The 15813-nt window shown below is 38.0% G+C and overlaps 1 protein-coding gene across 2 annotated transcripts in view; it reads right to left on the minus strand.

Annotated features, from left to right (window-relative positions):
* Positions 1 to 553: 553 nt before the first annotated feature.
* The window catches only part of LOC124134105 (acetylcholine receptor subunit alpha-like 1), a 39928-nt gene continuing 24668 nt past the window's right edge, over positions 554 to 15813 (minus strand). For both annotated transcript variants that reach the window (XM_048399900.1, XM_048399897.1), the window contains exons 4-5: positions 14112 to 15129; positions 554 to 1444 (exon numbers count right to left, since the gene is read on the minus strand). In XM_048399900.1, the coding sequence (XP_048255857.1) occupies positions 1277 to 1444; positions 14112 to 15129 (1186 nt within the window). In that variant the 3' untranslated portion in view covers positions 554 to 1276. The remainder of the gene's footprint in view (positions 1445 to 14111; positions 15130 to 15813) is intronic.

A 15813-nucleotide genomic window follows, 5' to 3' on the forward strand; every position in this document is an offset into this window, starting at 1 on the left:
AAACATGTCTGCAAATCAGATCCTGATTGCTACCCAGAAATATTGCAGGGCCGGTCCTGGCTTAATGAAGCAGATTCAGCGACGTCCCGACGCTTGATTTTCTTCGACAAATGTATCATTAATGAAGCGTAAACGGAGACATAGGCGCTCTCTGATGAGGGGGAATCTGTGACCGCAAATATACCAAAGACTGAGAAGCAGATCCAACGTTATCAATTCAATTTGCAAGTTATATGTGTTGCAAAGTAGAAAATGCTATATAATGCTATCAGACAGTCATCGGCTTGTCGTGGTAACCATGCAAAATGCAATGTATAATTAATCGCCAATGTCAACTCTTAAGATTACGACATAAGGTATAATTGTACATATTTCTATATGCTTCATGTTAAATTTGTTAACGTATCCCAGAACAAAACAATGCGTCCATTTCAAGTTGAATATACATATGTTACATTAAGTCAAAGTCTCGATTAACCATGGTGGTGAGTGCAATTTGCACAAACCTCAGGACACAAACCTAGTTTGGAATACAAAGGACATGAGACGCGTACTTCATTGGAATTTATTTAAAGCAATTATGTTTTTTTCATATTGCCGTCGGTAGACAATTTGCAAAAGGAAGATATAAACAATATGCTACTCTTATAACAATCAACCACCTCTGTAATGTACAAAATCAAATAGCATTCATACAGGACAATATCACTCATTCATTCTTGTAGAGATCGTGGAATTATGCACACGGCAGGAAACATACAATCACACATTTACAATTTATCACCTTCACTTCTGAAGGTATGAGGCAGTGTTAGTTTCAGGAAAATATATACCAGAATGTTCATGACACTCCTGTAAGAATAACAGGTACTATAATCAGTCACAACATGATGTTAATAATTTCAATAACTTAAAAATCTTTCTAGCACAAGGACCGATTGAAAAACACTCAATAGTATATAAGACTCTTTAGCACAAATAACATTGTTGTGCTAATATATCTCAATAAACAGTTACAGACGAGAAAAAACAATGTCCATTACTGTGAGAATATGGGAAGATTCATCACATAGTAGTTAAAAGAGTTCATTAAAGAGTTAAACGCCTGTGATCTTTCCTATGGTTGATATCTAGAATTGTCCCCTATGGGCAGTACGTACGACCACAGCGGTGCCTACACCACCTTCAGGTAACCAACACCCTCAGCTGGATGGCACCTGGTAGTGTCTGGCGATCTAGAATCCGGTGTGGATGTGATTTGGTCTCTCATTGCCTCCTAACACTCGTCGTCAGGTCTCTGGTGCGCTGTTAGCGGTTCCCTGTTGTCGTAAATTGTCGGTGCCTGTAGGATGATGCCGAAAGTTCCAACTACGCAGGCAATCGTGAAGATCCATAGAAACAGCCGATCTAGCACCATGGCGACGTACTTCCAATCTTCAATAATCTGTTGAAATAAGACTTATGCTGTTGACCTTGGAAACATACAATGGATGTTGATACAGATGTAATCAGTGATAGGGAAGAAATGATTTATCGGATGCAGATACTTCTAAATATTGTTATTCACTTAAAGATATTGACTGGAGTAATAAAAAATTACCAAAAACATGTTTGTATTCGCGTAAAAGACATATTTAAGTGCGGATTCTGATGACAGTGTACTTTTCGAAGCTCAATATATACTCACCGACAATGAAACGCGAATACCATACATGTTGGTCAATATATATGAAGAATAACTCATATTCAAGATATATTAGATTGGTTCGATGCACAAACGAACATAGCATGAACCGACGCTCATGAACGCATCACGTGTGACGTCATAGATCCATGATTTGAGATGCATCATTTGTCTCGTGCAGGATTAGCGTGTAAAGTTTGGAAATCACGCGCAGCATATCGTGATAAGAATAAAGACACTGTGGCAACACCTGGCTGTTAGTTTTGTCATTAAGTGGTACACATTGGAAACATCTCTTCTTAACATGCACACTTCTCTACATGTTTCTATGATTCGCGTTTCTTTTGGCGGTGAGTATATATGATCAAAGTGATATGATCATTAGCTTGGAATTTATTAATGGGAAAACACTCATATTCACCTTAGGTGTTAGTAGGGAATGTCCTTTGGGTTACTAGGCATGACATTATTTATTATAAACAAACCCATATATATATACCATGGGTTTATACTGGATGGTTAATGTCAAGGATTACTCACACCATATGATTTCAAATGTACTACATATCTTCATAACATATAACATAACATGGTGATAAATACAATTAGAATCTGCCGTGTAAAACGGGAAAAAGTGTATCTGTGAAGAACGACACATGAAGCTATCGTACACTAAGGGTGTGGTGTTAGTCAGTGGGTGGGTGAGTGAGTTTTTTATTATCGCTTTTAGAACACGAAATACCCGTGAGGATTTCTGTTATGACTATAGGTCCCCAACAAACTATGATGGTCGAAAGAGGCGACTAAAGGAACAGGTGATCAGGCTGGGGGACTTGGGTGATTGCATGACATCGTATCTCAATTGCGTGGATCGATGATATGAATCACTGGATTGTCGGGGCCAGACGCGATTTATTACAGACCGCAGTCATGAGGGCGACGTTAAACAACAAAGATTGTATACAAAAAACCGACACCTGTGTACACAAGAAGAAATACCTACCAGACATCCTCTGATTACGAAGGATAGTCGGCTTCTTTCAAAACGAAACATGACCTACGCCGAGAATTATTATCCAAAATGTTTACCCCTCATTTTATGTATGTTTCGTTTTCATTTATAACAGAAATAAATCGACAATTTCTGGAATGTTTCAAAATTATCAATGATCAAGGGATAAAGGAAGATAAATTTCAGGCAATGATAGGGTATCGTGGTATTTAGATGGAGAAGTTTATAAAACGTTGATAATTAAGTTAGCCTTCAGATAACAGGCACATCACATAGCAATGTTTGAATGTCTATATGCATTAACAGTATTATTAAAACAAATCACATATTACGGGTCCTAAGGAATTTTATTCTCCTGTTCTGATGTCACTGAGGAAATTTGAGAATTATTCTTACAGATAAAATGCAGATTTATGTTTTTTATCTGCAATCTATTTCCTAATTCAATGCCTTGTTTGATTGTTGATGAATTTGGATGAAATCCCAACGACCCTTCTACAATGAGAATCTTCTCAAAGGTAATAACCTGCAGTCATGTTTGAAGTAAAGTAATTAGGTTTGCCCTTAAATGTTATTATGCTGTGTTGAGAATTCAAACCAATATTCAAAGATTAACCGCCCAGTTTGCAAACAGGAATATCCATCGAGTTTAAAGCCCAACCCTGAAATGCAGTATATGTGAATATACGCATGTTTCATGTAACGTGATTAGGGCTAATTATTTTACAAGTGACTAAATAAGTTAATATGAGAAACAACATAGCCCGTGCAGCTCACCTGATTGTTTCTGGAATATTGGCAACATTCAATCATAAATGAGGTAAAGTTTCACAACATGAATATTCATTCCACAGTGCTATGCCCAGTGCCAAAAGGGCATATTCCACATGGCTGCCCTTTGAAAATCGAATGAGAAATCTAATATTCTAGTAGTGCTGAGATAATAATTTATACACACAATTTTAGGTTTATGAAGCCAGGGGTTTCAGATGAAATGTCCAAAATACAGTAGCTATAGATAAACGGGCATGTGTGAAGGCCAAAGACCATAGCAGGGTAAAACAAGAAAATACTTATTTACATCATATCAAATTTCGTATTGATGCAAACAAACTGTTGTGATTACCGGACAATAAGGGCATTTTTGCTAGGCATGAAGGTTCAGGACAGGTAAGCTTAAAGGATCAAGAAAGTACTTATTTTGACAAAGAGGTTTTTGTTACAAGGCTCTATGGGTCACCTGGAATTACAGATTACATATTGGGCGCATGAGGAAAGACAAAACAATGATTTAAAATTATTCAGAGAATTACGACTTCCATGTTATTATGATGGATAAGCATTTTGAACAACTTAAGGCATGCTGTTCACACTAGTCAGGTGGTTTTGCCATATCACAAAAAAGAAACCCGAATGCATTTTGAATATAAAGGTGGAATGATCAAATAATCATAAGGAATACCTACTAAAGACTTTACGATTCCGACTATAACAGAAGCATGTTTATGAATCACCATTAAATAGTGTTCGCAGGAATATGAGAGTATCCTGTTCCAGCAGTGTTTACCTTTCCAAACACATGCAAAGTCAAGTCAAGTGTTCACCTGAACAAACACAGGATCATATGATGAATGGCCAAATAAGGAATTGCATCGGATATCATTTTGGTCACTGCAGCGTCATATTTGGAAATGACCTCCACATGTCTACTTAAAACTTTTTGAAAGCTTTACTTTGGCCTTAAATGCCTCTTGTCATATCGTTCTGTTGACAGTTTGCAGTCACTCTGTATCTTTATCTAAAGACCTAAATATGAAACAAATGAGACGGTTTCGCTGAGGGATAAATCATTCGAAGGGAATAGGCTATTTGATCATTATTGAAGGATATCAGATCATCGATATACCGAAATCCCGAGTTTTTGACAGTTTGAGCTTAAATTCCGATTCATATGCATAGACACATACGTGTAGATCAACAAGCTGGGGAACACAATTTGTGCCCATGGGGATGCTTATATTTTGTCTAAATGTCACATGTTATCAGCGAGGAAGTCCAGTATTTCACCTATTGTATTCTCAGTAAACTCAGAAAAAATTGCTTTCATTTTTGTGACAAATTTCCCATGGCTAAAAAGATTCTGTTTGTCGTGTGGTGTGGCAGTGTATAGATTGGAAATAGCAGATGTCTTTACATAATTTGACTTGGTTCTTTTCTTATAATGCAAACAGATCTTGCATTGCGTTTATGAGAATCCACTTCCTTGATCGTATTTGGTGAAGTCAATACACACGTATCTGGGTGGGTGGGTTTATATGAAGCTTTGGAATCCAAGACTAAAAAGGAATTGACGTTCAAGTTTTAGAGTAAGGCCAAAAGTTTATGCACGTGATTTCATTTCTCTTAAACCCAATGAGTACCACCTATCACTATACACAAGATCTTGTCCTTAGCGAAATTGTATTTATGTTGAAATTTACAATATTTACAATGTTACAATATTGAGTTCTACAAACGGGCAAAAACAATGAAATTTCAGGGTAAACAAAATCACAGAGAAAAGTGTTTCCATAATCTTCCTGCCATCTATTCCATATAATTTATCTTAAATAAAATAACGTCCAATCTAGTTTCGTAATGTCTTGATTTGTAGTGTTATTGTTAAATATTCATGGTACTGACGCCCAGTCAGCACTTTTTCTTTTCAAAAAAATATAATTTGATTTAAAACCTTTAATTATTAAAAATAATAATTCACATTATAGACGACTGATGATGGGTATCTTGTCTTGTCTTCGAAAATCAACATTTGCTTTTTTAGGTACAAATTTACAACATTTCAAACATGGCAGGGGTCATGTGGTTGTATATTCATTTCTTACCCCAGTCTTCATTGAATCAATATATATTTCCACAAAACGACCCAGCCACAGATTACTGTTTACAAACGGAATGAGTGATAACATACTCAAATAGTTATTTCACTTTTAGTTACCTTGGAAAATCCCCCAAACTTGGTATACTTTCTTTTGCCCCTACGACCGCCTCCGTGGTCTAGTGGTAGAGCGTCCGTTCGGAGAGCGGAAGGTCCGGGGTTCGATCCCCGACCGCGTCATACCAAAAGACGTTAAAAGATGGTACTTGTTGTTACCCTGTCTGTCCCCTCGGCATTAAGGGGCTAAAACAAGGACTGGTCGGCTAGGAGTCAGTATACTGTGTCTGAGTAGGGTATTCATGTTAAACTGCGGCGTGGTATCTCAGTGAGCTAGCACTATAAATCGGCATCAGTCCGGACTAGCACAAGCAGCCACACAAACACACACACGTACATGCAGTCGCTATATAAGTGCAATAATCTTGGACGCGACGTGAAACCCCATTTCACCTCACCTCACCACCTTTTGCCCCTACGTTTATACACTCCGTGAAGGCTTGCAATTGTAGTGATGAGTAGAGAAAATACGTGTAAATTAAAATGAAATACACAAAGTAAGTGTGTTTTGGGAACACGGTAAATCAAATCTCTAGTTTGATGAGAGGAAGGTTCAGACCGCTTCTAGCAATATGCGGCAGACAACGAGACTGGGTTTCATATAGGAATCAAACCTGGGTCTTAGGCGTGACGAGCGAACGATTCAATCACCATACCACTTGAGAGTCCCTCGTGTGATATGATACCATATGACATACATAAATATCAAGAAGATCATTCTCATGATCGCTTTTTCCTGGGTGCTTGTAAATTTCTTAAACAACTAAAAGTATCAAGTTACTATCTTTAAAATATAATTACTGCATCAATTACGCTCCATTTTGTTTTCATGGACGCATGAAATATAATGACGAAATCTTTGAAATCGGTTCAAGACCCATAGAGTCCAATGAAGAGACAAACAAACAGTCTTATATCGGAGGAGTCTCGGGTGTCGCCTAAAGCGCCGCAGACCCTCAGAGTCGTACTGATATTTGTATGATGGTTTACTTGTCCTGCAATATATCTGGCTCTCGGGTTTTAAAACAGAGGTGAAATGAACGGGTATAATGCTAACAAATCAAGGATCTGGGATTCGAACCAACGATGGTCCTGGTGCAAACAAAGGACTCAACTCTGTACAGTGAACTTCATCGCCTAAGCCGAATGGGCCGCCCTGCAGTTGACGGTTGCATCACTGCTTTATACTTTATGATCTTAAGAAGTTATGGCCGACGTGATGCTGCTTTCTATAAAAGTCAACATACACTCGTCTGGCATAAAAAAATGCCTTTGGATAACCATTATCACACGCCCACTCATGAAATTCAAACCTCTAAGAATTAGAATTTATATAACTTTTACTTCAAAAAGATTTTGGGTAATTCCAGTATTTCAAAGAATATAAGAATTTAACTTCAAAGGTGACTCAAAATCAGGTAAATGTCGGTCACCTTTAAAAAAGTCCCCAGCGTAGAAGTTTCCTTGCGTTAAAGCAAGACTTAAGCATGATCTTGCTGAAGCACAACACCAAGAGTTTGATTGATTGTAGGTTCTTTTACAATACATAAAGCCGATTTAGCATACCTGACTTCTGCTACAATGACCATTTATGGATTTAGACACAAGGGCTCCAGTTGCCTTTATCCTTGATTTCAAGACACTGTACGTTGCAGGTGATACAGATACAACATGTCCTAGTGGCCTACATGTACCGTGGTGATTTGTCCTTATCTTTTGGAAAAGGCCTTTGAATGGTTAATTAATTGATTTGACGGTGTGTGGAAACAAGCTCACCCTGAAGACAGAAAGGAGAACATCTTATGATGTTTTGTGGCTTGACTTCAAAACTTAATTTTTTCATTTTTCCTGAGGCTTTGTTGGATAGTCAACTAATATAAATGTCTACGTGGATCAATGATCTTAACTACAGATAGAAAATTAGATCACAAGACTAAATAGAAACAGTTTTCTAAAACAGCCAAGTATTCCTGCATATGAATATGTGAAAGTAAATTATTGTATTACTGCTATCTATCCATGGTGAGTCCATATATATATGTTTTGAAACCATCTTCCCCACATAAAAAAGCCCAAGAACAAACTCTTGAGACAAACTCATTAGATTCATATAAGGTGAACACATATCACATTGGATCTGACTTTCACATCAAAACAACACATGCAACCAGGTAAATAATTGACGGTAACAAGGCTCGGGCAAACAGGCTGTCCCGGCTTATCTGATTGAAACCGTCAGAATAACACTTTGCTTTTTCTGTTGTATGAAGTATATGTAGCAGTTCATGCGCACCCTAATTATATTGAGACAATGTCTGAATGTCAGACAAGACACTAATGATCAACGCTGGACCTGCATTACGATAACACACCCTGTAATGGTGTAATGTGCATAAATCACCTAATACTACAAATACAAAATGCCTTCATGTGCACAGGGAAATACGTAACAGGTAAAGTGATTTCATGTAAAGTCCTTACTCATACTGTTTCATATAATGTGTGAAGGTTAAACGACGAGGTATAATAAAGGCCCAATTTGTCCACTGGAAATGTCCGAATAAAGCAAAGAAAACATTGAAATACGCGTGTGAAATTTATCAAATACGTTCAAATGGAATACAACTTGGCATTAAACTTGAAAGTTCTGAAATCTGCCATGATCAAGTACAGACTCAAATGAGTGGCTGATATTTCGAAATATCAAACAATCTAACTATGACCAAGTCCGTTACCAAAGAAGATTTTTTTGACCATGGGATTGTATTGTCCTTACTAAAAGCAATGATGTATGGATGTAATGACAAAATGAAAGACGTTGGCAGTCTTTGTTACCAGCGAACTGCCAACGTCAATGTATTGAATCTGTTTCAGGCATCCCCAAGACGTCGACGCAGACATGGTCACAAGAAAGGATGAAGGCCAATGATTCCATTCATTTGGAAGATTTGTTGCCTCTCGATCAGGAACCATTGGGACTGCACAAAGTAAGAACAAGACGATACTCTGTGTCACTGAAAGACATTAAACGATCCCAGCAACGTTTGCTGATGGGTGTGTCTACAAACAGTAAGAGCCCACAGCATCGACTAGAGAGTATAGTTCTTGATATTGCTTGGAAACGAAAAATCCACAGGCCACAAACAGACTCAACAAAATCGGACAAAGACCGCATGTTCTTGAATTTGAAATTTGCTAACAAGGGAGGCAATGCCTTAAAATTAAACAAAGTCCTCAGACAAAAATCATTCTCCCATGTCCCATAATATTTAAGATTTCAGAAACCAACAACAATTTCATTTTCCAATGCGAACACCATTTCACAACGTTGTTCAATTATAGGGACGTACGTGTATTACAGAACGTTGATTTGGCAGCTGTTGATGTAAATTCCTACTTGGGGCTGCCAAGTCTCACCATACTGTTACCAACCTATAGGTAATATAATAACGGGTGACTTCTCAATTGTTGACAATAGCAACCCTCGGCAGTTATTCAAACATGGACCAAAATATCGCGAGCAGCCTATACCAATTGGTATCACAACTATAAAAATCATTATGGACGCTGTCGAAGAATATGCCACAAAATAGACCAAATGGATGCTGAACCTGTTGAATGTCTTTCAGAATGGATTAAGTCAGTGCGTTGTGTTGTCACTGGTGGAATACACAAACTGAAAACGAGGAAACAAAATTGGAAAAAGAAATTCTGTGCCAGCCACCTGTCAATATGTGAAATGCTGGACTTCTTCATTGGTAAGATATATGTAACATTGTTTGGGAAAAACATTCAGGCAAGAAGTTGGCAGCCCAATTGGCACCAGTTGTGCTCCCCCTCTTGCTGATCTGAGTCGGAATGGCAAAGTCAAAACAAGGCAATTTGGCTAAGAAGTTACTCATGCTTCAGGTAAATCGATGATCTGATATCGTTCAATAACCATCAATATTTCTAAATTTGACGCATCACTGACAAAAACGATGTTCGATGCAGTTCCCTATTTTGACTTGTATAATATGTTCCCGTGTTTTTTCAGGTGAACAAATGACTTGCCTTTGCATGTGTTTGTGACGGGTGTCACCGGTGGGACAGGATACGCTCACCTTTTCGCGAACATCTGGCATCATCACTTATATATAGTGATTCATAAACGCATGCTCATGATATAGTCGGAATCGTACGATCGACTATTCTTTTGGTAAGGGTTTTGTCGCTTTTATTTACATCTCATGAGGTCAGGACTTGCTATTGTTGAAAGATTACACAATCTCTTAAATCAGCATCTTCGACAAATCAAAGCATTACCTATACATTCAAATTCGTGTAAGTCGAAGACACGGAAGTCGTGAAATGAAACCTGCTTTATTTCATATGAACACATCTGGTAACCTACTTATCATGTCTACATCATGTCACTTCAAATACCTTACGTTGTTATTAGCCGAACAATTTCGAAGTTAGTCTTTTTTGACCCCTTGAAGTAGTCTGACTTTGGATGTCCTGTCTTGAAAATTATTTCTGTTTAAGTCTATTAATAATTGTAAAGGTTATGACATGAAAGCAGCTATACGCAACATGTAGCCATTACCATGTGACTTTAGACTCATTTACTTGGGTTGATTAGACGGGTTATTGAAATTGTGTGTGTACCACTCACATATCTACCATTTGAATTCGGTTAGAATCCATCAGCTATATCTGTTAATATTCGGTTCACAACTTCTAAGCAGTGATCACTTCCTCAACATATTCTCTCAGCTAATGCTCTTCACCTGTTTGCTAATTTAATGTAAGAGCCCAGTGTTATGGAGTCAAACGGAAATCAGTTAAAATTCGGTTCACAGCTTCTAAGCAGTGAACACTTCCTTAAAATATTCTCTCAGCTAATGCTCTTCACCTGTTTGCTAATTTATTGTAAGAGCTCAGTTTTAAGGTATCCAACGGAAATCAGTTTTAGTCATTGTCACCTTGTATTCGATAATTTTGATCTGTACTTACATATTATAATAACAATTTGAAGTTGTTCCAAATACGTTACATACTAACCAAAACTTTCAAAGGGAAACCAATCTAAGACCAGCTTAGTTTGAGACTGACTGACAATTGAGGTTTTCGCGAACCCCTGGATCATCACTATTTGACAGTGATTTGAACACATGCTTGCAGTAAATATTTCTTATAGCTGGAATCGTACAATTAAATCTGCTTTTAGTGGTGTTTTCTCATGGTAATGGTAAGGGTTTTCGGTCGCTTTTATTTAACGATAATTATTATTATGATTGTGGAAACGGATTTTGTCGCAATTATTTATTTGCTGTGCCTTATTGTCGTAGTCAAAGTTACTGCCTGGGACCGACTACCAAAGCATTCTTAGAATGTGATGACTAAACCAAGTGATTCCCTCTATTCTTTAATCGTTTTCCATACCTCCCAAGGACGTGAGTTAGTAATTGAGCAGACATAGTTTTCTATTTGATAGCAATGTTACTTTTTACATTTTCAAAACTATAAATTGAAATTCCATAACAAAACAGCCCACTCCCCTCTCCCCACATAATAACAATTCCTGAAATTATGTATGGTGCTTTGTTTGCTTGAGTTATGATACACAGTGCATTGTGGAAACACGTCCCATTCAATCAGGACACATTGCCACACGATGAACCAAGTCACCAACCCTGAAAGACCCGATCAATTTAGACTGCTCTCTTTACGCTGTGGATCTATTACGGGTGGGGGGTGGGGGGGATGCATAGGGATTCAAGGGTTCTTGGGGAGAAGGTGAGGGGGAGATAAGTCATGGCAAAATATTATATAAACATAATCATATAGTCCTGAGCACAATGAATTGATGGTAGCTGATATATTGACAACATATCATAACATTGATCGCATGCAGGATGATTTTGGGGGGAACCAGCGGACAGAGGTTTGGTTGTGAGATTGTTACTGGTCAAGTCGAAGATTTTCAACGTCATGTTCAGAAGGGAACGAACATGTTTGACTCATGTTACACTCTTGCTTTACCTTAGCTTTGTATCGTAGTCTTTCAACAATTCAATTATTATTGCATTATAATTAAAGCCAAACATATTCATCTAAATGATATATTCATACCAATCCAATTGATTCCAGGACGATAATTTCTTTTCTTCGAATTAAAGCTTTCATAAATTATGTAATACACACTGACGTGCATATATTATATTTGCTGTTATGATTGCCTTCTTGAACTGTTGGTGACAACCACCTTTTCCAAACGACAACCAAAGCTTATTCTAAATGTTTCTGAGAAAAGGTTGGAATGAAGGCTGTTTTTCTCACTACACCCCCTTACTGTGTTTTCAGTTCAGAGATTCCAAACGTATAAACCTGTAATCGCGTTCTATCATGATAAACGGACATAGCAAAAGTGAACTCTTTAGTAATATCGGTAGTGATCAGTGATTGGCATAGGTTAAATATAATATTTTAAATAGGTTGAATGGAATATCTCCAGGGATCAGTAAAGATCGGTTTTGACCTACCTGTCACTGTAAATCTTAAACCACTTCAAAGAGACACCCTAGAGGCGTTTAACGCAGACATCATATAAGCATTACTGCCAACCATCAACCCTTGCAATTGGTAAACTGAAGTGACCCTTTCAACGTTGAAATCTAAAGTACGTATACATCACTATTAAGACGTCGTAATGTTCTTTTGTAAGTAAGACATCGCAGTACGTCATAGAGTAGCGACAATCGTCAAGCTGTGAATATGACAATACCAGCTGCTGGTCGTAGAGTTTTCCACCTAGAATACATGTATGTTACAATATCTAAATATTCTAGAAACCGTAACGCTGCATTAACCAACGCGTATGTAAGTACACTGAGTATTTAAAGTAACTACTGGTCGGGTTTTTGTAAGAAGTGCTCTCACGTAAATATTTCAAAACGTCATGGCTCTATTAAGCACAACGGTTCGTATTTCCCCCACATAACACCATTGTAAATTGTATTTGACAATTTGGAAATTGAGTTGGACTGACAAAATAATATGCACAGCAGCCGACCCATGGGTTCCACTTTGAATTTAATTTTACTTAATCTACCAGATATTTCATGAAAAAACAAATGTATGTGTGGTTTAACATCTCTTGCTTCAAATATTGATTTCTCATGTAGATTAGCTGTTTTCATAGATTTGGGTACTTCCTCTGCAGCAAAGATGACAAACATATTGCGATTCTACACCTTAATGTATCAGCAATGTTTGCTAAGGTGGGAAACAAACATAACGGACCTAATTACAAAATACTGTCAATCACAACCCAAAACACACAACAAAGCAGCCGATGAGTATTTTCAGAACAAAAATATCTTCGCGGCATTATCTAAAATAGACAACGGCTATACACACGTATTGCTCAAACGTGACTCCAGTACTGAAACTTATATTACCTAAATGTAACCCATTATTCTGTGTTTATAATCATCTGTGCTGCCCTTAGACGCTGGATCTATTTTCCGCATGAATAACATCTCTCATACAGTGTTAGTACCGTTCGGACACATAGTTCTAACCTTATTATCTTCCTTAACACATCATCGACAAACCCATCGACCATACATGTGCGATATAGAACAAACGTCTCCTCGTCCTAGAATAAAATCTTTCATGTTTCCAGATCAGCTTACTTCAACAGAAATAAGGAAACGAAAGATTCGAGATGATTTTGTCCAAATGACACAGAAACGGAAACTCATATACTAATATATCGTTTTCGTGACATTGAACGTTTAATCAGTGAAACGTATTTTTGGTATTTAAATGTCGTATGGCCCAAAATGCCTCGTCACGTTTTAGTTGTTTAGCGAACAACCGTTTTATACGTTGAGGGTAAACAATAATTTGACAATTGTCTCTCTTCGGATATCGTCTACTGTTGGGCAAGTTGAGATACAAATATTTCAGACCTTGAAAAACTAAATGTTCTCTTAACGCTTTGCATTTAATGGCCTTCACATTCTTTGTACATTCGATGTTCTCTTCAAAAGACTGATGGGAATAAACACGTGTGAAATATAACAGCACTTAATTACATAGTCCACCCTGTGAAGCGCTGAATACTTTTCGATTGATTGCAGGTTCACATCGTATGACCATGGATCTTAGTTCAAACATGCGTTAAAAAAGTAGCTGACGTGAAAGCACAGATTAACTATACATCTCGTGACACACTTGTTCTCGACAATGTAAATGAGCGTAGGAATAGCCGTGCACGTGAAACCGAAAAATGTCTTCGTGGTGTCAAAAACTGAAATTAAAGAACTGCGTGAAAATAAACCATGACACATTAAAACACATGTAAAATACACGTTGAAGCTGAAAATGCAAAAAAGATATAAAAGGCCAAGAGCCTTGTTTGCTCCTCTCACCGATGCTGCACTGTCCTCATTCTTCATGTGTTCTGCTATGAAAGTTACTGACTCTATGGCCTCCTGCACGTCCTTGGGCCATCTTCTTCTCAGTCGCGGCGCTGTGTGCTGGTCAATAGTAGGAACCAGCTCTTCGTGGATCGGTCGACCAAAGTCCGTTGGCCTTTGGGGTTCGAAGCCGGGACCTAAGTTCATATGTCTGTTTTCACCAGATGTGTCCCGAACTTCAATCCCGTTACATGTCCTAACTACTACTTTTTGTTGCATTCGTTCGGGTTCTTGCTGTGGTCTACGCATAACAAGGAGTTTAGGCAGAATGTTTAAGAAAACTCGCCGAACCCATGGTGCCATGGTATGAGTAGAAGGTGACCTAAAGTGTACATTTAGAACAATAACAGTCACAATAATAGACAGTGTAACAAGAATCATTGTAAAAAGAAGGTATTTCCCAATAAGTGGGACATCGATGGATGTTGGAGGAATAATCTCGGCGAGCAGCAGGAAGAACACGGTCAATGAGAGCAGGATAGAGATGCAGAGGGTAACCTTCTCCCCTGAGTCTGATGGCAAGTAGAACACAAGAACGGTCAGGAACGAAATGGCAACGCAGGGAATAATTAGATTGACGGTATGGAATAAGGTTTTTCTTCTGATCGTTACTTCGAATGTAATGTCAGGATATGGTTCATTACAACAAGGGTACGTTCTTGTGTTCTTCCTGGCAGATACGTCCAAAATGTCCCATTCCACACTAGGATAGAAGTCCCTCAAATCCACGCCCTGGGGGATAGTGGCACTGGGACCTTGTGTGTTGGAACACATATGGACTAGATCTACTTGGTCGCCGTCATATGTCCAGGACCCGAACTTCATTGAGCAATTTTGAACGTCAAATGGGAAGAACTTGACATTGATAATGCAGGAACTCTTATAGATAGCTGGAGGTTCCCACACCACTAGACCATCGGGATGGAGGGTCGCCTTCGTCATCAACGTCACCTCGTAGTTGCCGTCGGCACTGGAAATAATAGACGACATCATTTCACGAGACAAGGTTACCCTCAGCAACTCCGGCCTGCACCCATCGCTAATGGCTACGAAAGTTCTACTTGCTACATCGGGATTCAAACTGATACAAAGCAGTTGGCTAAGAAGAGACACTACAAGAGTATAGCTATCAGTATCTCCAAGTGTTAGTACCTTGACGAACGCCATACAATACCAAGTAAAAGAAATGGTAAATAAGACTAACATCAGTTTTAGATTACATTGATTGTTTTTGGAATTTATTTTTTGAACTGTCTCAATTTTGAAGAAATCAATTTAGCACTGCCCGCGGAGGAAGTGAAATGCCCCGCAATGCCCGCAATGGCCACATCTCACGGGCCTGCAGTTTTATCATGTGTTCTAGTCAATCGTTAGTTTCACATTTGACTGACTCTTTGCTTTGTAATATAGTAAATGATATGCATAATATTGTATAGAGCTCTGGAAAAAGAGATCACACCATAATATAGTGTTAGTATAACATCAGAACATCTGAAGACTAAGACTATAACACACGGCCAAGGATCCCTGTAAGTACATCATAATTTTTGTGATGGAATTATTCATAACAATGTCTTTGTTTCTTATTTCTTCTTATGGGGAAAATAAATTCTATAGAAGCAATCATTATCCATTTTACTTCAATGTCATTCTT

The sequence above is a fragment of the Haliotis rufescens genome, unplaced genomic scaffold (assembly GCF_023055435.1).
Source record: "Haliotis rufescens isolate VD_foot unplaced genomic scaffold, xgHalRufe1.0.p SCAF_1, whole genome shotgun sequence".
In the NCBI taxonomy this organism is placed as follows: domain Eukaryota; kingdom Metazoa; phylum Mollusca; class Gastropoda; order Lepetellida; family Haliotidae; genus Haliotis; species Haliotis rufescens.